The sequence below is a fragment of the Tachysurus fulvidraco genome, chromosome 5, assembly GCF_022655615.1.
Source record: "Tachysurus fulvidraco isolate hzauxx_2018 chromosome 5, HZAU_PFXX_2.0, whole genome shotgun sequence".
Classification (NCBI taxonomy): Eukaryota; Metazoa; Chordata; class Actinopteri; order Siluriformes; family Bagridae; genus Tachysurus; species Tachysurus fulvidraco.
The window spans coordinates 28,095,034-28,117,239 of NC_062522.1; the positions used below are offsets into that span (position 1 = coordinate 28,095,034).

The 22,206-nt window shown below is 38.5% G+C and overlaps 1 protein-coding gene across 3 annotated transcripts in view; it reads right to left on the reverse strand.

Annotated features, from left to right (window-relative positions):
- The window catches only part of LOC113634456 (E3 ubiquitin-protein ligase SMURF2-like), a 59,785-nt gene that overhangs the window by 19,920 nt on the left and 17,659 nt on the right, over positions 1–22,206 (reverse strand). For 2 of the 3 annotated variants that reach the window (XM_027133425.2, XM_027133427.2), the window contains 10 exons: positions 18,615–18,653; positions 13,003–13,111; positions 10,069–10,202; positions 7,028–7,093; positions 6,549–6,633; positions 5,795–5,878; positions 3,253–3,455; positions 1,740–1,824; positions 682–840; positions 518–556 (listed from right to left, as the gene is read on the reverse strand). In XM_027133425.2, coding sequence (XP_026989226.1) covers positions 518–556; positions 682–840; positions 1,740–1,824; positions 3,253–3,455; positions 5,795–5,878; positions 6,549–6,633; positions 7,028–7,093; positions 10,069–10,202; positions 13,003–13,111; positions 18,615–18,653 — 1,003 coding nt within the window. Of the gene's footprint in view, positions 1–517; positions 557–681; positions 841–1,739; positions 1,825–3,252; positions 3,456–5,794; positions 5,879–6,548; positions 6,634–7,027; positions 7,094–10,068; positions 10,203–13,002; positions 13,112–18,614; positions 18,654–20,285; positions 20,446–22,206 lie in introns of those variants that run through there. The other variant, XM_027133424.2, reaches the window with a different exon arrangement.

The following is a 22,206-nucleotide window of genomic DNA, read 5'->3' on the forward strand; positions in this document are numbered from 1 at the left end:
ATACAGCTCAATTCTATTCTGGTGTACTGTTGTCTTTTGTATGATGTAGCTCTGCTTTATTTACTTCATTTCCATTCTATTTGAATAAAGCTGTTTTCAATAATATTTGATTCTACTTGCGTGTGCTGTAGTAAAGCTCTAGTTATTTAATTCTCATACAAGCTCTGTTGTATATCCTAACATCATGTATTGTGATAAAGCTCCATTGTGTTCTGTTCTATTTATTCTATTATAGTCTTATTTTATTATACTGTATACTATATTAAAGTGTTAGCATATAAATATGGATATTCTATGATTATATAAATAGACAAATGGAAACTTTGAGTCCAGACCTTTTAATTCTTATTTTAGTAACTGCTATAATTATAATTAGTTATGTTGTGGTTATAGAGGAATTTGATGCACTGTTGTTATATGCTCAATGATGTCTGACTAATTAATAAGCCAGATGTTTAAGGTGTTACATAAAAAGGGTGAGGTGATGAGAGAGGAGATAAATAAAATGAGAAGGTACCTGAGGTTTGGATTCTCCATACCACGAGATCCATTTGGACTGATCCATTAGACAGACAGACAGACAGACAGACAGACACAGAGAGAGTGTGAGAGAGAGATGGTCAACATTATTAGTTTAAATAACCACAGAAGTATAGAGGAGAGTATGACGGTGGTTCTTACTTGAGGACGAGATGCAGGTTGGCTGAGAGACGAGGGTCTGTGAACTGGGTGGTCCTGTTGTTGTGGTCCACGAAGTACACCCTGCCTGTGGCTGTGTTCCGAATCTCCCAGCCTGGTGGGAGTGGCCCGAGCTCTTCACAGTTCACATTGCTGAGATCCCTACACATACAAATACACATGCACACATACACATTGTTACCGGGCACCACGAACAGCTTTGCCTTCATTAAAGATATTGTCTGTTAGACATGAAGAAAATTATAATAATTCATAACTCATCATTGTTATTAAATGTAATAGAATTGCAGAATTTATGATGTTAAAATAAAGCATTGTGTGTAGTATGTATTAGCCAGAATGCTCATTTTTAAGAGAAGCAGAGCTTCATATATACAGTATCTATATTAACATTGCCTTTTTTATAGAAAAATTACAATGATATCATAATATCCACATGCTGTTGTACTGAACGCAGTTGGGTATGAGACTGGTGAGAGATAGAAGACTGCCTGTAAAGAGTTACAGTTGGATAGCTGATTTGTTGATGCTCTATTTGACCCAGTTTCATGGTTTCTCTCTACATCAGTGTACGTTTGGTTTAAATGAAAAACAGGATCTCTTTTGGCACAGTTTCTATTCTGCAGTGACTAATTTACTCACAGCTCATTTGTTAGTCATATAAAATCATGTTCATATTACATGTACTACGTGAATCTGGACGTCTGGGTTCATATTCTGTGCAAACTAAGGTGTGTGTGTGTTCTCTTTTAAGAAGTCTGATTGGGAGACATGTGACTGAATGCAGCTATAGACATAAAATGGTTAGAAAGTTCAGATGTTTGTAACTAACTACAGCAGCCCTACTGATGGTTTTTATCAGCTCTATAAAGCTGAAAGCTGCTAAAAGGCAGAAAAAAAGCAAGATTTGAAAAACACTGCTTATAGGCTCCTATAGTGTATTCACACTAATGCCCAGAGATTGAGAGTTTGAAGGCAAATTATTTAATTTACTGTACATCTGTCACTCTGTGGTTTTGTGTGTGAGATTGTGGTGTTACCTGGGCACTCGCGGGTCATGCCATGTGCTCACCCCGGTCTGGGTGTGGAGGAAGTAGACCTGGCCCTGTTGCGTGGTTCTCTGCTCTGCACAGGGAGAAAAGAAAAAACACACGGCTTAAGGTACACACTTTTTTAACTGGTGTGATGCGATGTTGAGATTAAGTACACGTTCCTCCATGTCGCAACCACCAGACAACACGAATCCCTGTGGATGAATAAAATAAGTAACCAAGTATGTCATGTACTCATGTAACATGACTATGATCAAGTTTAACCATTAAGTGCAAATCTGGCAACCTAGACCTTTACATTTAGATAGAGTCTGAAACTTTTAACAATAACCACCTCATAGGCAAATACATCACAGGGCCTCCTCATTTCTCACTGCTTCCCATAAATAAGTTATGTACAATCAAATGTTCTGTGATCTTTTTTAAATCCACTGAACAAAGCCAATCAGATTGGATCACCTCTGAGACCTCTGCTAGTTTAGTATTGTCCTATTAGTATTGTGTTGCTGTAATTTCACATATCTACAAACATCAGCAAAAAACTTGATGTGTTAGAACATTTCAATAGGGAACCTATATAACGTGTATCTTGTAACACCATGGAGATGGACTAGTTTTTAGATCACGGCACACACTGAACAACCTGTGCTCTGAACTTACACACATGGAAGCAATAAAAGAACCGTCGGAGACGCTGCTGCCTTATAAGGCTACAGACGTCTGTCAGCTCAATACGAACAAGACACCGTTTCCCCGGCATGGACATGCATGAAACAGATATTTGCTTGTGTCGGATAGCTGTATACTGTGAAAGGAATGATGTATGAGATGAATACAGGCAGTGATTCGTTACTAGGAGACATATAAATCAATCCTTTGTATGAACCTTGTCAAAAGAGAACAGCTGCAGTTTGTTCCATTAGAGTTTGATCACCAGTGGCTTAGGCAAAAAATAAATAAAATTAGTACATACAGAATGGCATGAGTCAGAGTATTCAGGGGCTTATTAACTGGTTGATCCTAAATCGGACTACCTTGCTGAAGGTTTTTTAATTATTTTTAATATTTTATTGCTTATTATATTAAATTGCTTGATCTGGTGGTTTCCCAAACAAGGCATTTAAATTCAAATCTAATTTCTACACCAAACATGTGCCCACCACCATCAGGTGAACCCAGGTTGCACAGCCTGTAAGTGTTTATTTAAACCTGATTGGCTCTTACTGTATGTGTTATGATGCAATAACAACTTCCTATCACAAGATTTACTTAAGTTTACCCAGTGAGATTTAAGAAACAGCTCCATTCTTTTCCTTAAAAGAATAAACAGAGCTGATGAACCGGCTCAATTTAATTCCACTGGAAAAAAATGTCTATTAATAAAAGCTTGTTTGAATGCTATCGAGTGAAAGATAACCCAAAAACAAAAATACAGGTTTAAACAAGGCACTTTGCATGTGTGTGTGTGTGTGTGTGTGTGTGTGTTTGTGTGTGTACTAACCATATCCCTCAGGCAGATCAGCTGGGGTGTGTAAGTGTGTTCTGCTCATGTAGTTTCTGTGTCTCTGTGAGCGGACACGTCTCTCCTGAGCTCTGGAGTTGGTGTGTGTGATGCCAGAGGCTCCATTAGAACTAAGGATGGGTGTGTTCTCATCCAGCAGACAGCTGAGGGGTCGACCAGGGCTTGCATACTCTGAGGCAGGTCTACAGAATGAGAGAAAATTCAGACAGAGGACATTTGTGGGCAAAAGTTCAGTGTCTCCCTCCACTGCTATGTCTGTTGTGGATACTCAGTTGAGCTAAATTCTGTCTATTTAAAATGTTTGAAACAACTGCAATTAGTCTCGCCTTCATTTTACCCAAAATGGTTGTGAATGGCTTAGGCCATATCCTCCGAACCATGATGCTTGGCTAAGGATTGGTGGGATGAAACCAGGATGAAACATCTGTCACTTTTAATCAACAGAATGGATGCATGTTCTCATTGTAATCAATGGCTTCAATAATGCTTTAGAAAAGTCCATCAGAAGCCTCGATGTAGATCATTTGTTAACAGAACTATAGTTGACGAATTCCACCATTTCAAAACCGCATTTGAACCTAGCATCACAAGCGAAGCTGTAATGAATTCACTTTCATGGCTTGTGACTGATATTTGTGTTTGGTTCTCTTCTCTTGTCCATGCCATTGGTTGATCCCCGGATGTCTCACCTTGATCTGTCTCTCACCTGGTCTAACTGCTGCTTCTGTTCCATGCTGTGAAGTCAATGTACATTTCTGCATTATTAACCTCCTAAGACCTTTGGGCTTGCATTTTAGATGCAGTGATGTCCACATATGTGGACACCAGGTCGTAGGAGGTTAAGAAATCCCTGTCTTCTTGTTACTCTGCTTTAAATCCCAGAGCCTTGTCTACTTATTTCCTGTTGTTCTGGTTTTTGACTCTTATTCATGTCTTTTGCCTTCTGATCTTGGACTCCTCTTATGTGTTGCCTGGTATTCTGACTGCTATGGACCATGATTTCTGTATTCTCCCTAATAAGGCAAATTTCAGTTGCGAATAAGCTCACACATGCTTCCCATCTTCACTAACTGCACTTTACAATAGTGTGCAGTGTGCATGATTAGCCAAAACCTTTGTAGACTGAACATTAAATCACAGATTCACTGCACTGGGCCCTTAATGTCTAAATGTTAGATTTAAGGAATATTACAGATTTGCTATGCTGTGTGAACAATTCAGATCAGATGACATTTATGAATTTAGACAGAGAAAAACTGTGTGAATGAGTGTGTGTGTGTGTGTGTGTGTGAGTGAGTGTGTATGAGAGAGAGAGAGAGAGAGAGAGAGAGAGAGAATCAGAATCAGAGAGAGCAAAAGACAAAGAGAGACAGAGTATCAGAGAGCGTGAGAGAGAGCGAAACACCAGAGAAAGAGAGAGAGAGAGAGATTAGACTGCATAGGTTTTAATTCCATGTAACTGTTTATTTTACAGTGTATCAATTGCATACCTTCAGTCACGTCTGTGAGCAGAATTGTGAGTGGATTATGTTAGTTATACAATAATAACTACGTAGCACTAAATAGCTGAAACAAATGTTTAGTGGACATATGAATCAGATTTTTTTTTCGTTTTTTTGAGGTGCCAATACAAATTTTTAATGACAGAATAAATGTGACATGTGAGTAAGGTAGTATGTGGCCTTGTTTAGCATCTAACCTTCCTTTCCCTGTGGCGAAAAATCATTTTGGTGTGTGAGTTTTCAGTCTACATTTGCTTTCGTCTGGCATCTGACCACAACCACAGCTTCAATTAGCACGTACTTATCTGATTGTATTCAGCAGCCGTGAACCGTAGCTGAGGGTCATGTGGAGTGAAAACTCTCTTTACACAATCAATTTGCACCGTTCACTGCTGGCTTATAAAATACATTCACTGATTCATGTAGTTACTTTATATAGGTCGTTTTTGACATGTGATTCTATAATAAGGGTTCAAATTGTAATCTCTGGCAAATTGTAGTGACAGAAGAGGAATAAATCACTTCATTATTGTTCTGTTATTGGAAAATTGGCTCTTACAACCCCAATGGGAAATACTAGTTTCTGACTGGCTGGTATGTGTATTCTGTTTTCTTATATTGGATCACCTTTAAGATAGATTAATTTGTACATTTTTTTTACATAATAAATACATATCTTTACAGCTTTACATATCTGCTGGTCAGAAATAATATTGTAATGTTAAATCGACTATTTTATCAAGTGAGTGGGAGAAAAAACTTTAGATGCCGCAGTGTGATATGTTTGGTTTTGCTGGTTTGTTGGCATGGCAACAGAGAAGGAAATCACCTATGTCTTTCTCGGTATGAACAAAGTGTACTGTGTGTGGTCAAATAATGTGAGACATGCATATTTTTGTGTGTGGTAGGTCAGACAGACAGGCAGACAGACAGACAGACAGACAGACACACACAGAAAAAGATGTAGACTCATCCTGTCTCTGTGTATGTGTACAAGGTGAGACACACATTCTCCTGACCTGGTTGGTCTTTCCCACTGTGTTGTCCGTGTGATGTGATTAAGATACTGAATCCTGCCAGTTGCAGTCCTCCTTTCCTCCCAACTACACACACACAGTGAAAAATAATAAAACATTCACAACATTGCAATACACAGACAGAATTTTTGCCTGGCATGAATATTTGATCTAAAGAACATTGTTGATCTAAGATAATAGAATAGATATTATATTTATAATTAACAGATTTTCTGTACATTCACATATTTAACCAATTTTTCAACTTAATCTCAATCCACATCTGCATACACCACATGTGTATGTGTGTGATTACCACAGACACAAATTTCAACACATTTCCTGTACTGAAAAAAAAAAAAAAGAAAAGAAAAACAAGCTGTATAAAATCGAAAAAATTATTTTACAGCTGTGGACTGTAAATAAATGTTTAGGCAAAATACATCCATAGTTGGAAGAAGCACATGTAAGCAGCTCTTTAATGATTAGTCTGTAGTTTTACATTCTAAAGCTATCTATTTAACCATTTTAAATAACCACTCTAAGACAACTAAAGAAAACATGGTTTCCTTTCTCTCATCAGAGACGTGTCAGAGATGGAAAATAGAGATTTGAAGAAAAAAAAATCTAAATAATTTATTTTTTCAGAAAGCGTCAGCTAATTTTATTGCAGATATCTGGTGTCATCAGTCATTTTGCAGGTAAATACTATATGCGAGTCTGTATGCACCAGTGTGTTTTGTTAAAAATATATTACCCATCTGGTAAATCGTTGTCAAACAGACGGCTGCAGTCCACCAAGGGACCTCCCGTTCCTATCCTGTCAGTGGACTGCAAGCTCACTACATAAACACAAACACACAAAATTCAGTCAAGTAACACAATACCTTTATTATGTACTGAAATTTCTTTTTATGTATTTACAGGACTGTGTTCCACATAAACCCAATAAAGGAGGTGTCCATCCGTCCCAATAAGAAAGGTGTGGCCCCTGTGTCAGTCCGATAAGGGAGGTGTTGTCTCTGAAAACACCTCCCTTATCGGACTGACTGACAGAGACAACACCTCCCTTAATGGGACTGACCTAATTAAGTCCTAATAAAGGAGGTGTGGCCTCAGAACTGACAAGCACTGAGGCCACACCTCCTTTATTAGAACTTAATTAGGTCAGTCCTATTAAGGGAGGTGTTGTCTCGGTCAGTCAGTCCTTTATGTGTGAGCATGTGTTCTACCCACCCACTATCTGCCCTCTGATGGTGTCATTGTTGTTGGGCCCAAGCTTGTTCAGGTCCAGCTTCTGATCTGTGAATTAAAAGAACAAGTTCATCATCACATATGACATATGTAATGTCATTGCACCACCAATGGTTCATCATTCTGATATAGCATGACCTCTAACTCACAAAGCAAACGAGTAACAAGTATGTTTTTTGCCGACAGCCAGCTGAAGCAGACGACTGATGCCACATCATCATAATAAACTCAGAAACTAAATTAGGGTTAAGGACACACAAAATGCATCAGACAAACATTGTGGTTTTCCCATTCAAAAGAATCAGACAAGAGTTCCTAGAAAACGGTTGCTGCTCTGCATTCTTTTCTGCATGACTGTATGTGTCTATGCGTCCTGGTGCAGTCAGTATGCCGGCTAAGAGGATCTGCGGTGAGACACACTTCCTGACTGAGACTCAGAAACACCACACAATGTTGTTGGCAAATTTACACACCACAAATTCACACATACTCAATAACAATCTTCTATAAAAGTGTCATGTGATTCTGAGAACTTGTACAAGTGCAAAGTTTTACAAAAGAGTTGATATAGTCTGTAATTAAATGACTGAGGTAAATGTGGAAATACTTGATCATTTGCATATATGCATAAATGGAATTAAAAGGCCAATCCCACCTTCACACTAGGTGGCAAGGGATTTAACAAGAAGACACAAAGCTGCCAAACAGAACTGAATTATTACGCGTTTATTTTGGAGATGCAGTCATTGTATAGATTGTAAGTTGCACTGTGTCTTAAACCACAATCAGCATGTGTGTGTGTGTGTGTGTGTGTGTGTGTGTGTGTGTGTGTGTGTGTGTGTGTGTGTGTGTGTGTGTGTGTGTGTGAATGTAATAAAGTGTGTACCGGTTCAGCAGCCTGAGAAAGACCCATAACACTGAAATTTCATCCTTTTCCCTTTTGTATATATTTCAAACATACAAATCATTACAAAAGTTCTAGCAATTCAGATACTTAAGTCTCAATTGTCAAAAGGTAAAAAACATTTAACTATGTATAACATATGAACTATACATGTTAAAACATACTGTACATTTGGAGAGCTCTGACTAGGTTTAGGTCCATTTTGCTACAGTGTAGATACCCAACAAGGTAGGTAATGAAAGCTTGACATGCAGCGTGTGAAGAAATCACACGGTAAGGCAAGGTTTTAGACATGTAGGGACAGACTAACTGATATTACCACCAATTGTGTTAAACTGGTTCTTTAAGCAACATGATCTTTGTAGCAGAAGAGCCTAGGCACAGTTAGAAAGTAAATACAAAATTTCTACATTGTTGATGAAATATGATTCTGTTTAAGGTACGTGTTTCAGACAGAAAATTCTTTTTTTGACTGTCTGCCAGAATTCTTCCACAGTGGCATACTTTACAGAATGCACAGGTATAAGAAATGTATACGAAACTAAAACACCAGATGGAAAAATATGACGTTAGTATTAATGTGAAAATTGTGGTAGTGTGACTTTTCCTTGAATTTTAAACTGACAAATATGCTTGCGTTTAGCGTGTATATATATATAATCCCTCCCCTCTTTAAAGGGATAGACAGATACAGAGGTTCCAGCAGACAAATTTCTGTCCGTGTGTGTGTGTGTGTGTGTGTGTGTGTATGTGCGTGTATGGTTGAGCTCAGCTGGGGCCACTGGGGAGAGTGCGGTTGGGGCAGATGTCTTTCAGGTACCCCACCCTATATGCACACACCTCCCTAAGGAAAGCACAGAGTCAGTCTGTCTGGCCAGAATGCTCTACCTTCCTCCTCCTCCTCCTCCCCTCTCTCTCTCTCTCTCTCTCTCACTGGCAGTCAGCTTGGCACCTCCACCCTGACAGAACCAGAATGGTATGTGCATGTGTCCATGTGAGAATTCATTAGTGTCAATATGAAATGTCCCTGGATGTGAGATTTAATGATCAGATAATCAGCAGTATATGCCATGATACTGCCTTTTAAAACAAAACTGTTTAGGGCACAGTTTGGTCAAACAAATCGGTTGTTTTCATTGACGAGTAACCTGCACTATAATCAAGTAAACACAATGAATTTGGTTATATATCTTGCCAAGGCCCTGAGTGTACTCTTAGAACTGGATATTTATTGGTCAAATTCAGTCATGGTAGAAGCATCATAAAACCTGTATTCTGAAAAAAAAAAAATAATAATAAACAGTAATTACAGCTACAACCTGCATGCCCATTCCTGTGAAAGAAAATCAACATGATTTTCAAATAGAATGTTAATGAGTGATGAGGATGATTCCATAAAGAGTACCAGATTAGTCAATGAAGAGAACCTATAGAACGCTCCTTATATTTTAACAAGTTATGGAAAATGTACTTGACAAAATTTTGTTCATTATTTATTCTCATTAGTAACCATCTCATCCTGTAACACACTGATTGGTGTAACAATCGTTTTCTCATAAAGGTTAGGTTAGAAAGTTACAAAAATATAACACTAATAAAACTAAAAATAGATAGATAGATAGATAGATAGATAGATAGATAGATAGATAGATAGATAGATAGATAGATAGATAGATAGATAGATAGATAGATAGATAGATAGATAGATAGATAGATAGATAAAAAACAGCTCATTATTTTAATGACTCAAAAGTCAAAATCTGCTTAGTTTGGTTAATGTTTTTCAATATTACCCAATAGGTATTTAATGGAAAAAAAAGCTAAGCTAATCAGTAGTTTGCCATAGCTTATGCTTGGAATCATTATTTTCCATATTTATTGGCTGCCTAGCAATACTGTTCTCATGACTGTAAGTAACTCAATATGTTCAACTTCCCGCAGTGAAATTATGAATTGACAAATTCCGTTTGAATGCACCGTAACAAAGTACAGTGCCATGTTGTTATGAGGTACATTTACATAAACCTGACAGACTGGAAGTTCTAGGAACCAAAATTGCTATTAACCGTAGGATTCAGGAAATGTTCAGCTAAATTAAGAATGTTAGCTGATGCCTTACAGCCAGTGTCTTTGAGGCGGTTGATGACATTGGAGAGGAGACGCACACAGCCCAGAAATCCTGCTCCCTGCTTCTTATGAATTTTCTTATGGTTCCATACGCTGATGGTGATGGAGTCCAGTTTACCGATATAACTGTGGAAAGAGGAACAAATCAATGATTCACCATGGTATCAAATGACAGAACATTGGATACACCCTGATAAAATAACTCAAAGTCTAAAAATAAGTTTTCTATTCTTCCTAATAACAAAATATCTCTGTATATCTACCATAAAACCAACATCCACAAAAGGTACCTGTAAAAAGATTGCATTAGTTATTCCCAAGTTTGCAAATACTTTTCACTGCTGTTTAATATTTAGTGACTGGTCAGTGAGTAAAGGGATAGTTAAGAGCTTAATTTTTAGACTACAGTATATCTTACTGACTAGATAATTTGTGATATTAGTGAACTAGACATCCTTTAGCTGTTATCTTGAACAAAACTAAAGAAGCACTGTGAGTATGTCAGACCCCAAACTACTACAAAGAGTCTGATCTTCTCAATTGGTGTGTTTTTGTAACTGAGTCATTATTATCCAAGCAGCTATGAGTAATAATCTCCAAGCTTGGTGATTTCCCTATAAATCACTGGGGAAATAACAGTAAACATTAACCGAAAAAATCCAGACTTGTAAATATGAAAATGAAAGCGGCCAAAAACAATATTTAGGTCTCCCATATATACATACATTCAGATAACTATTTTTGTAAATGACAGAAGCTATTTTAGATACTTTTCTACATTTAAAACAAAAAATCCTGACTTGTGCATTTCTTTAATAACTCTAAGCTATAATACTATAATAACCTATGGTAAAATTTACCCTTTAAAAAATACCCTTTAGCTTAGTAATTTTTTATTTTATCATAGTAACCCTTTACCTTAGTAACTGTAAGCCGTAACCTTAGTTCCTTTAATTCAGTAACTGTATCCTTTCAACTCAGTAATCATAGCTTACTCCTTAATACCTTTAAGGTTAAAGATGGAGTTACTGAGGTAAGGGTTAAAGGGGAATTTTTCATGAAGTGGACCATAAATCTTCATATTATGGGGACAGAAAACACAGTCATTTTGTGTCTGACACAAACACAGACACTCCCAGACACACAATCCCACATAACAAACACGTGTATTGCTGCATTTGTAGTGGCCACACATCCTTCAAAGCTCTATAAATAAATGCATGTAATATTGAGGTCCTTTTGAACTCTCTGAACAAGCTGAACACACAAGTCACATATGTCTATACCAAATTACTTTCCATGGGCTTTATGTGCTTTTCACTACTTTTCACTATAGTTTTAAGAGCAGCTTGAGGCTGATATCACCTGATCATCCAGCCTGAAAAGACAGAAGACGCCAGAGTGTGTGCGCACACACGCACACACACACAGCTAAGACGACATGGTGCAGACTGCCTTTTTCTCCGGGGTACTGCACCCACCTGTTCTGAACGCATGGGTGGGGGGACTGTAGTGCATTACTGGAGTCAGTGAATGGATTAGCAATGGGGTGCCCTAGGCTCCATTAACTCTCAGAGTCATGGATTTACACACACGCACACACACACTATATGTTTATTAAAACACATCTAACAATAAAACACTCTATTCATACTCTGTTTGTATTTTATAATGTAGTACATTGAGTTGAAGTCGAACTGTAGAAGCCTGCTTTTATGTGTCATTTTGAATGTTTGTGTTGTGGCACATATTACATTTATGCATTCTTCCCGTAGTGTAATGCCATGTTCATGTAGTCATATAGTGTCCTAGCGTCATCGTGCTGTATTCATATGTTCATGCTTTAGCAGCCAGAACATATATCTGTTTCTCTGTTGTCCGTATTCTGACTGCTGAGATAATCCCATGTTTAAAAGCACAGAGCTTAAAGCACTCAATATGCTCTCGATAGAGAGGGAGAGAGAAAAAGCCAGCACATAGTTTCTCTTGCTGGAATGAGCTTTGCTGCCAGCAGAGCCTTTGGGTCCTCCCAGGAATTCCCTAAAAACATGGCTGAGTTCGAAATTCAAGAGTTTTCAGAAGACACGCTCGATAAACATGGGCTCTGAACAGCAACAGCTGCTGAAATGTTCACTGGTCGATTCTGCATTACGGGTTGATTTCCTGCTCTGTACGTCTTCATAAAGGAATTTTTCTTAACCACAAACATATAAACTGCCAACACATTAGCAAGGCTAATGAAGGAAACATTTCCTGAAATAAAAAGTATTCACACAAATGCATATTGATGGTAAAGTGTGTCTTGACAGTTTTAAGGCTTCTGTTCAATCAGTTATCAGTAATTGCCATGTGCCGAGTATGGAATAAGCACATAGACCTCTGTCCTGAAGACCTTGCAGAAAGCCTGCAGTTATAAAGTACTGACACTGGACACTCCTTCCATAGATTCTATTTAATCTGTTTATTTCTAAGCAAGTCCCTTGGAATGAGCTGTTACTATGGAAACAATAATGTATAATGTTAAGCCCGTTACTAAAAACCCAACTCAGCCCCCTTCTACACCAGTAAAATTAAGTTACACTATACATTCTAATACACTTGACGCAGTGCAGCACAGACTACAATGTATGGGCCAGTAATGTGAGTTTTCCACCACCCAATTAATATCTGCCCAGTTGTGGTCCCATGATGGTGCCTTTCCAATATTGATCGAGTCTAGTGACCTATACTTAACAGAGAGATTGCAGTAAAAGCTTATATATGGTAGTTGAACCTGATAAAAAAGCCAGTGATTGTAGTACCCCAATAAACTCAGTGTTATTCCAACATCTCTAAGGAAATCAAGATGAATCTGACCTCAACTAATATTTAGTTATATTTAGTCTAACAAACATTTCTGAAGACAGGAGATATGTGGCTGACTTACAGGTCATAGTGTTGGTTCCACTTTGGGTCCAGCGTGTTCCTGACTGTGTCTGTCGAGTGGCATTGACCAGAACCATCCACCACCACTTTGGCAAAGGGGTCTGGCAGTCCTAATGGCATTTTAAAAAAAAAAAGAAAGAAAAGAAAAAACACACATTATGTGTTATGTACACATAGCAGGTATGACTTATGAAGAAAAGCTGTTCCTCAGTTTTATGTGGTGGAAAACAACATGGCACTTAGTCAGGTTCAGCACTTCTTCAGTTCAGGCCTGTTTAATGACAGTGTTCATTTTGTGGTTGGGTGAAAAGCGAATACAACAGCTGGCAAGCTCGGCAAACACCGATGTTGAGAATAAGAAAGTTGGTGTGTCAAATTTACATTAGTGCACACTTTTTAGAACCCTTTTAGCAAAAGCATCCGAGCCAACACCAATGAGCAAGGAATTTCTCTATAGTTTAGAGATCTTTACACTGCTTGCTGTGTAGGTTCTCTGCATCACATTCCGCTTTAGAGTCTGATGAAAGTGCACTTTTCAAATATAAATTGATTTCAGTTGTTAGGAGAGTTAACAAACAGCAGATGTGTCAGTTTAATCAGCCGCTACTTGCTTGTAGTTCTCCAAAAAGTACTGTCAGTGTGGGAAACTTTCTGCCAAAGATCATTTCATTTGTTTTCATCTTTACAACCATGCAGATTAGTCACACATTACAGAAGTCAGATCCTATAAATAACTCAGTGCATGAGATTTTGAGAGGACATACAGAACTATATCTTTTCACCAGACAACAGCATCTTCTGCTTGCTATGTACATACATTTGCTACATTACATAAACCTGTAAGTCCAGATATTGTTATTCATTTGTTTTATACCTGGGTGGCCTTAAAATCCCAAGCCCACCAAGCTACCACCCTTGGGCCCCTGAGCAAGGCCCTTAATCCTCAATTGTGCAGCTGGAAAAATGTGTGTCGCTCTGGATAAGGGCACCTGCCAAATGCCATAAATGTAATGTAAATGTGTGTATATAAGCTCATCTTGTTTGGTTGTTCTGAGAAGTATACAGCAAAATTTAAAAAGGTACAAACTAAAATATATGCACCTTTTCTTATTGGGGGGAATAATTTTCCATGAAGCCTATTTCTATACATTTTACTCATTTCAAGCTTGAAAGTGCCTTAACATAGAGGTAAATATGAGTAATAAATGATAACCTAATATTTACCTTATATTTAAATCTACTTACAGAGAACTCTGTCCACATTATACAGATTCTTTGTGACTCATATGAGAACTCTTTCGCTAAGAAGTTGTAACGAGCATGTCTTTTACAGTGTTTATTTAAATGTGGTTTTCCTCAGGCAATGATAGGAGAAGCGTGTGTATTTCTGTACAGGTCAGACTTGTTTAGTCACATTTACTTGTACACCATGCTGGGATTTCCCACTATGGTGGTGTTTATATCGTAGTCCAGGTGACAGAAGAAGAAAAAAATACAGTGAAAAAGGTGAGTGTATAAATTAAATGTCAATCGCATCCCAAATCTAACTGAATTTGCTAGTGGGTCAATAACATGGGGAGTGGTTTCAGAAATTTAGGAAAAGGAAGCATTCAGAAAGAATTAAAATGTTCCTGATAACCAAAATGTAGTTGTAGTCAAAACATCAATTACAGACAAAACAAACATGCTTTTGTAGTTTTGCCCTCAGGAGGCTTATGTAGTTAAGAATATGTCTCAGACTGTGTCCATTCCTTCAGTAAAGTCACACACTTGAAAATACTGAAACATGACCCAAGCTTCACGATGTAGTTCTAACACAGTGCACAGACTTTCTACTTTTGGAATTTTGGTATAATTTCACTCAAGAGATTAAAGGGTGAATTCACAAGCCAAGACCAGAATTATTGTAAATGATAACATGGGTCTGCTTTATTAGCTTAAAGATATTATTATACCCGGGATGGTGTGTAATATGATATAATTTTAATACAATTTGAAGTATGTAGACTATGGGTAAATGTTTGTGGACAGCAAACCATCTCACCCATATGTTGGCCTTGTCTCAAAGACAAATTCTAATAATTTTATAGGCTTTTTATGCTGTAGCATTGAATTTTTCTTCACTAGAACTAAGGGGCCTGGACCAAGTCTCTGTACACAAAGCGAATCTTATGAAGGTGTGTTTTGCTTAGGTTGGAAGTAAAAGGTACTCAAGTGTCATGCACAAAGCATTGACCAAAACATGTTCAGGTTGAACTGCAAGACTTTGTGCAGCCCAGGCCTCTTTGCCAACATTGGTGCCTGACTTCACTAATGCTCTTGTGGCTGACTGGGCAGAATTTCCCACAGCCATCTTCCAAAATCTAGTGGAAAGCCTTCCCAGAAATATCACAACAGCAGAAAGGCAACTAAATCTGGAATGGGATATACAAAATAATTAAATAACTAAAACACATGGGTGTAACGGTCAGGCACATACGTTTGGGGCATATATGAAGCAGGATTCTTCAGTCTTATTCACAAAGGGCCAGTGGAACTGCAGGCTTTCATTACAGCCAAATTGCACGCACACTCTATAGTTGTTTGTATACTAAGATGAACTGATTAAACAAGTGAAATCTGATGTGGCTCCTGTTTGGATGGAATGAAAGCATGTAGCTGCAAAAACTTTGTGGTCAAAATTAAAGAACACTGACAAAAGGACATGGGAATTTACTTAGAGAAAACCGTTTGGGTGAGACAGCCCTCCAATACATTTTAGTTATATTTGCCTCAAAAATAAAGTAACCACCATTTGTCTGCAGTGGAGCTATATGCTAATGTGTGTTCATGACCAGTTTAAAAATGACCAGAGTTAATTTGATCGGGAACAATTCAGAGCAGAATCTATCAGGAGATTGCTATTAACTATAGATGTGAAACTTTGTCACATTTATACTAAATTTCTGTAAAGCTGCTTTGTAACAATCTTCTTTTTCTTCTACTTTCGGCTTTTCCCGTTAGGGGTCACCACAGTAAATCATCTGTTTCCACCCAACTCTATTCTCGGTATCCTCTACTCTCGCACAAATTAATTTCATGTCCTCTTTTAACACCTCTTTTAACACATCCACGTATCTTTGGCCTTCCTCTTGACCTCTTACCATCTCCAACATCCTTCTACCAATATAACCATCTCCCTCCTATGTACATGACGAAACTCTCTCAATCTAGCCTCTCTGTCCTTGTCCCCAAACCTGCCAACCTGAGCTGTCCCTCTGATGTGCTCATTCCTAATCCTATCCATCCTCGTCACTCCTAAAGAGAACCTTATCATCCTCATCTCTGCTACCTCCATCTCTGCCTCATGTCTTTTCCTCACTGCTACAGTCTCTAACGCATACAGCTTAGCTGGTCTCATTTCTGTCTTGTACTCCTTTCCTTTGATTCTTACTGATAATCAGTCACACAACGCTCCTGACACTTTTCTCACTTGGCACATCTCACTGCTGTCACACTCCTCTCATACATGTCCTGAACTACTCTGACACTCCTGACATCCTTATACAGTACCATAGCTTTCTCTAAATCCACAGACTCAGTGCTGCTCCTTCTGACCATCTTTGTACTTCTTCAGTAACATTCTCAGAGCAAAAATTGCATCAGTAGTGCTCTTTCTGTGCATGAAGCCATATTGCTACTCACAAATATCCACTTCCTTTCTTAGCCTATCTTCCCTTCTCTTTCCTATAGCTTCATTGTATGGATCTTCAACTTTATACCTCTCTGCACATCAACCTTGTTCTTAAAGATCGACACTAGAACTCTTCTCCTCCATTCCTCAGGCATCTTTTCACTCTCTAAAATACTGGTGAACAATCTAGATAGAAACTCCAGTGGTGTCTCTTCTAGACACTTTCAGACCTCCTTCCACTTTTGATTCTCCTCATAGCCTTCCTCACCTCCTCCTTTTTAATCTTTGCTATTTCCTGCACTACAATTTTCACCTCTACCTCCTGTCTTTCCCCCTCATCAAAATATTCCTTCCATCGTCTCTGCACATTCTCCTCACCTGTTAGCACCTTTCCATCTCTATCTTTAATCACTCTTATCTGTTGCACATCCTTCCCATCTCAATCCCTCGGTCTCGCTAATCTTTACAAGTGCTTCTCTCCTACCCTCGTGTCTAACCTGCCATACAAATCCTGGCTTTCTGTTTGTCCTTGGCCACATCCCTCTTCACTCTGTGCTGTGATTACTTGCAATCTTGTCTATTTTGCAGGACCCTCCCACCTGTCTCCGTGATCATTTCTGCTGAAGTTTCACAGTCATCTGGAAGCTCTTACTGACCACCCAAAACCTGACTCAGCTTCTGTCTGAATTCCTCACAACATTCTTCCTTTTTCAACTTCCACCACTTGGTCTTCTTTTCTACCTTACCTCTATGTTCTTCTAAGCTCCTTTTCTTAACACCAAACCGCCCATCACATCCTAATCACCTCTGTTCCGCTCACCAACATGCCCATTAAAAGTCTGCTCCAATCACTACTCGCTCACATCTGGGAATATCACCTCATCTAATTCACTGTAGAATGTCTCCTTCTCTTCTAATTCACAGCCTAATTGTGGAGCATAACCACTGACGACATTCAACATAACCCCTTCAAATTCTAACTTCAAACTGGCTACTCTGTCTGACACTCTTCAACTCTAAAACTTTCCTCACAAACTCGTTCTTTAGGATCACTCCTACTCCATTTCTCTCCCTATCCACACCATAATAAAACATTTTCTATCGTTCTCCAATATGCATTTTGCTCCCCTTCCACTTTGTCTCCTGCACACACAGTATACCTACCTTTCTGCTCTCGGTCTTGTCTGACAGCTTTCTACCTTTACCTATCATTGTACCAACGTTAAGAGTACCTATTCTCTCTGTGTCTGTGAATCCTTCTCCCACCTCTCCTTCCTACTGTGCCGGTGGTTGTCCTTGTTAGCCCAGGCCTTGACCAAATCCGATATGAAATTCCCACTGAAGAGTCGCATGATTATATTTGGCACGTTTTGTGTCAGATGTCCTTCTTGATGCAACACTCTCTATTTATCCGGGTTTGGGACCGGCACAGAAGTCACCGGCTTGCAACCCCGTGGCTAGATTCTGCTTTATGTCAAATCTCATTAGTTAGAATGTGTTGATAAATTAATGTTGGTTAGAATTCACATTAAATGTTTATAGTAATGCGTTATCTCTAACAAGCTATAAAATAAAGCTTATAATTTTTGGAAAATTGTTGTGGCATTAAAGAAATCTAACATTAAGGTCTGCTGAAACTGTAAAATAATCTTCATGGTATCATGTATCAGTAATTCTTTGGTATTATTTTCTATTTCTCTATACCACTGCATTATTTTATCCCATATTCATACTATCATTTAAAAAATGATTCTAAAATCAAAAGAACTCCAGTATATTCCATGATCACTCCCACAGTGCATCTCTGTGTTAATCATTGCTGTTGAAATAGTCATGGCCTTTGTACTTGATGTAAGATTGAGACAACTTATTGTAAAATCTGTTAGATGAAACATTACTGCTTAGTGACAACATGCAAAATATTCAAAATGGTTACTTACTGAAGAAGTCCTTCTTGGACAAGTTCTTCGCACATAGAACTGGAGTGGGGAGAAAAAGCTAACATGAGTTACTACAATAATGACAGTGAACAAAACAGCACATTAACATTTCATGTGCAGAAATAGAAGTCTGTCAACATATCGAGGTCACAAGACAATAACGATACAGCCATATACATAGGTCACACAGGTAGCCTGGGTGTAATGGGTGTTCTGAACCTCCAAGGGTGCATTATTTGGATCTATAAAAGTGCACCAAGGGATATTTTGTGCTATGCAACTCTCCATTATGCTTTTGGACATGACTAGAAATGGCACATGAAAACACTTAGTGCAGATGTTCTCCAGCTGGTTTTTATATTCCTTTTTTGTTACTCCATGTTACTCCAAGTTCCATGTTATGAATGCCTGTTTGCTCTGTTGATGGCTTGTTTACAAGAAAGCCACCGGGTCTCTTCACAAATCCATCATCTCGATAGCACTGATAGTACAAGTTAGATCTACAAGCACATGTCACATTTATGTCTAAAACCACACCCTATTCATGTAGAATATCCAGAGCGCTCATTCAATCTTTTAAGACTTCTCAACAGGCATTGTCCTAATGATTACAGAATACCCATAATCTCACAGTGACGTTCAAAATGTGATGTTGTAGACTTTATAGTGACGATGTGTAATTTGGGGCACAACCACAGTGGAACAAGGGCACAAGGTTTGTGAAAAGTACAAAATTTGGCACACTAAATCCTCCATTTTAGTTCTGCTTAGAATGTTTTTGTGCTACATAGTGTATGTGATTGGCCAAAATTATTCCTTTGTGCTATGCTGGATGGAATTGGAAAAGGATCAGCTGATACTTCCTTAACTCTATTTGGCTGTTAATTACTTAAAAAAAAAACCAACAACAACAACAACAAAAAAACAACACACCCACACACAACACTGTCCAATTATACATTTAATTGAACAGAATTCGAATGCAGAAAAAAAATCCACCATTTATGTGGTTCGAGTTGACAACACTGTTGCTAGGCAACAGGTGAATGCAAATTTCTTGGGCTAATTATTTATCTAGCTAGTAGATAGCTGTTATGTCTGAGCTATGGAAAATGATAGCAGAAACAAGACAAAACTAGAGGAAAGTTAATGTTTGTTAAATTACCAAGAAAATATTCTGTATAAGTAACCCTACACTGTAATTAGACGTGACCTAGGTGACCTAGGGCCAAATTTAACCTTCCATGAAGTTTGCCATGAACTCTGAGCAAGCAGACAAATTTTGACTTTAGAAGTCACAAATACTACCAGAGTTAACCATTAAAGTTGAACACAACCCTATTTAAAATACAGAAAGTTTTTTTTTTTTTAAAGATATTTCAGTCACTATTACTGATTCTAATTCTTGTTTAAAAGAAATGTTGTTGTCATGTCCATGTACAAGACAGCTGCTGCTATAGTCCAGTTTAAGGTTAGTCCTGTTATTGCAGTATTTTTTTCCTGATATGACACCTTTTTGTTCTGGTCCACCACTATAATAAATTCATTCGTACCATCACTGCTGGCATAGCAAACCAATGGTTAATGTACTAACAAATAAGCTGAATATGCTATAAGATAATAGAAATGATAATATCTCTAAAGTCACTTATAAGTATGAGGTTGCAGCACCTGTGGAGTAGTGAAGAACACGGTAACACGAACCTTCCGGAGCAGCGACCTCTTGACCTTTTCCAGAATGTGAGTGACGGAACAAAAGAGTTGAGTGTAAACACACCTCAACACCCTGGCTTAGAGCAGACGCCAGTTTGTGCATGGTCTTATTGCTATGACACTGCGCCACACCCCTACCACAGCCATATCCATTACATGGCTGTTCTAACATAACGCTGATGTTGCAGGCCTGAGAACGGTGATAAGCAAAGAGCCCCCTGGGTGCTTGCCAAAACCTGTGCCTTTCACAGGCCAAAGAAAAAACCTAACCATACAGGTTTCATCTGCCATCATGACCCAGTGACCCAGACTTGCCATGATGTATAAGAGAAGAAAGCCAACACCAGTGGAAGAGTCTCATGTGGAGTGGTGGAGCACTAACATGGTGAGAAATTCCAGAGAAGGGAGGCTGTTGATGGCTGCAGTTGCTCCTTTTCATCAAGAATGTGTAGGGCACAGAGCTGGTCTGAAAATGGCTCCCTAGTTAGAGATACATAACATTCCAAACTTCAAATGGTGCAAACTGTCCCTGGATGTCATCAATGCTTTATAAGATGAGTAATGAGTGCTCCTGATATTACAGAAATATCAATAGAGAAGCAATTGTAAAAGAGACTGCCTTGTTATTTTCTTAAAGCTGATTGCTGTTCAGAACAACTTTGGTCCTTACAAAATACTTGAGCTTTGATCACCACAGAAATAAAAAAAAGTCCAAGGTGCAAGTTAAGGCCCTCCATAAATTAACCAAAATCACTAGCATTGTCCTTAAGATCCATACATACTCAGGTTTAGCATTTACTTATATTTTATATATAACATATATATTTCTTATATATGTGTGTGTGTGTGGGTGTATATATATATATATATATATATATATATATATATATATATATATATATATATTTATATATATATATATATATATATATACACATACATACACCCACACACACACACATTCAAAATCAAGAACATTCAGAACAGCTGGTGAAACACTGTCTTCAATTATGGTGTACAGCATATAATCCTGACTATGAATGCCTCTTAACAAAGGAGCAGTAAGGCCACAAATCAAGCCAGCTACTGGCAGGTCGTAAAAAGTCAGGCCAAGTGGAGTGCAGCTCTGAACTGGAAATCACAGTGAATACCACAGGGCCCACAAAGTTGCACCAGAAGGCTTTATGCTGAACTGGACAATGGGGTCCATATCTGTGTCAAAAGGCCCATTGCAAAGATGGGCCATGAGCCTTACAATGTAATTGCATCAAGACGTCCAATATGGCGCAATAAGCCCAATATGGTCCGTGATAAAGTTGTTGTAGGAATCCCTATGGAGAACTGGTTCATGAGTCCTTCAACAGAGCTGCTTCAGGATGCCCAATGCGGAAACGGACCATAAAGTGTACAGTGGAGCTGTACCAAAAGGTCCATTACAAAGCCGGAGCACTGGGTCTATAATGAGACTGTGCAAGGAAGTCCAATGCACAGATTGGCCATGAAGCTGCAACAAGAGAACCGGGCCAGGGATGTTCCATGAATACTATGGTGGAGCTGCACCAAAAGGTCTAATGCAACCCAAACCACTAGACACATTACAGAGCCATGCACAACCCACAGGGGGCTACGATGGAGCTACCCCAAAAGGCATAATGCCAAGCTGTACTTCTTAGGCCATGAAAGTAAAATTGATTAAGCTGCACAAGTCTTAAGGGCTACAATCAAAGCACAATTGTAAGCCTAAATGGTGGACCACTGAATCCATGAAAGACAAATATAAGGCCCCATAGGCCCATCAGAGGCATAATGAAGAACTAGACTATGAAGAGTAGAACAGAGCGGCAAAGTTGAACCACTGAATAAAATGACAGACCCATGC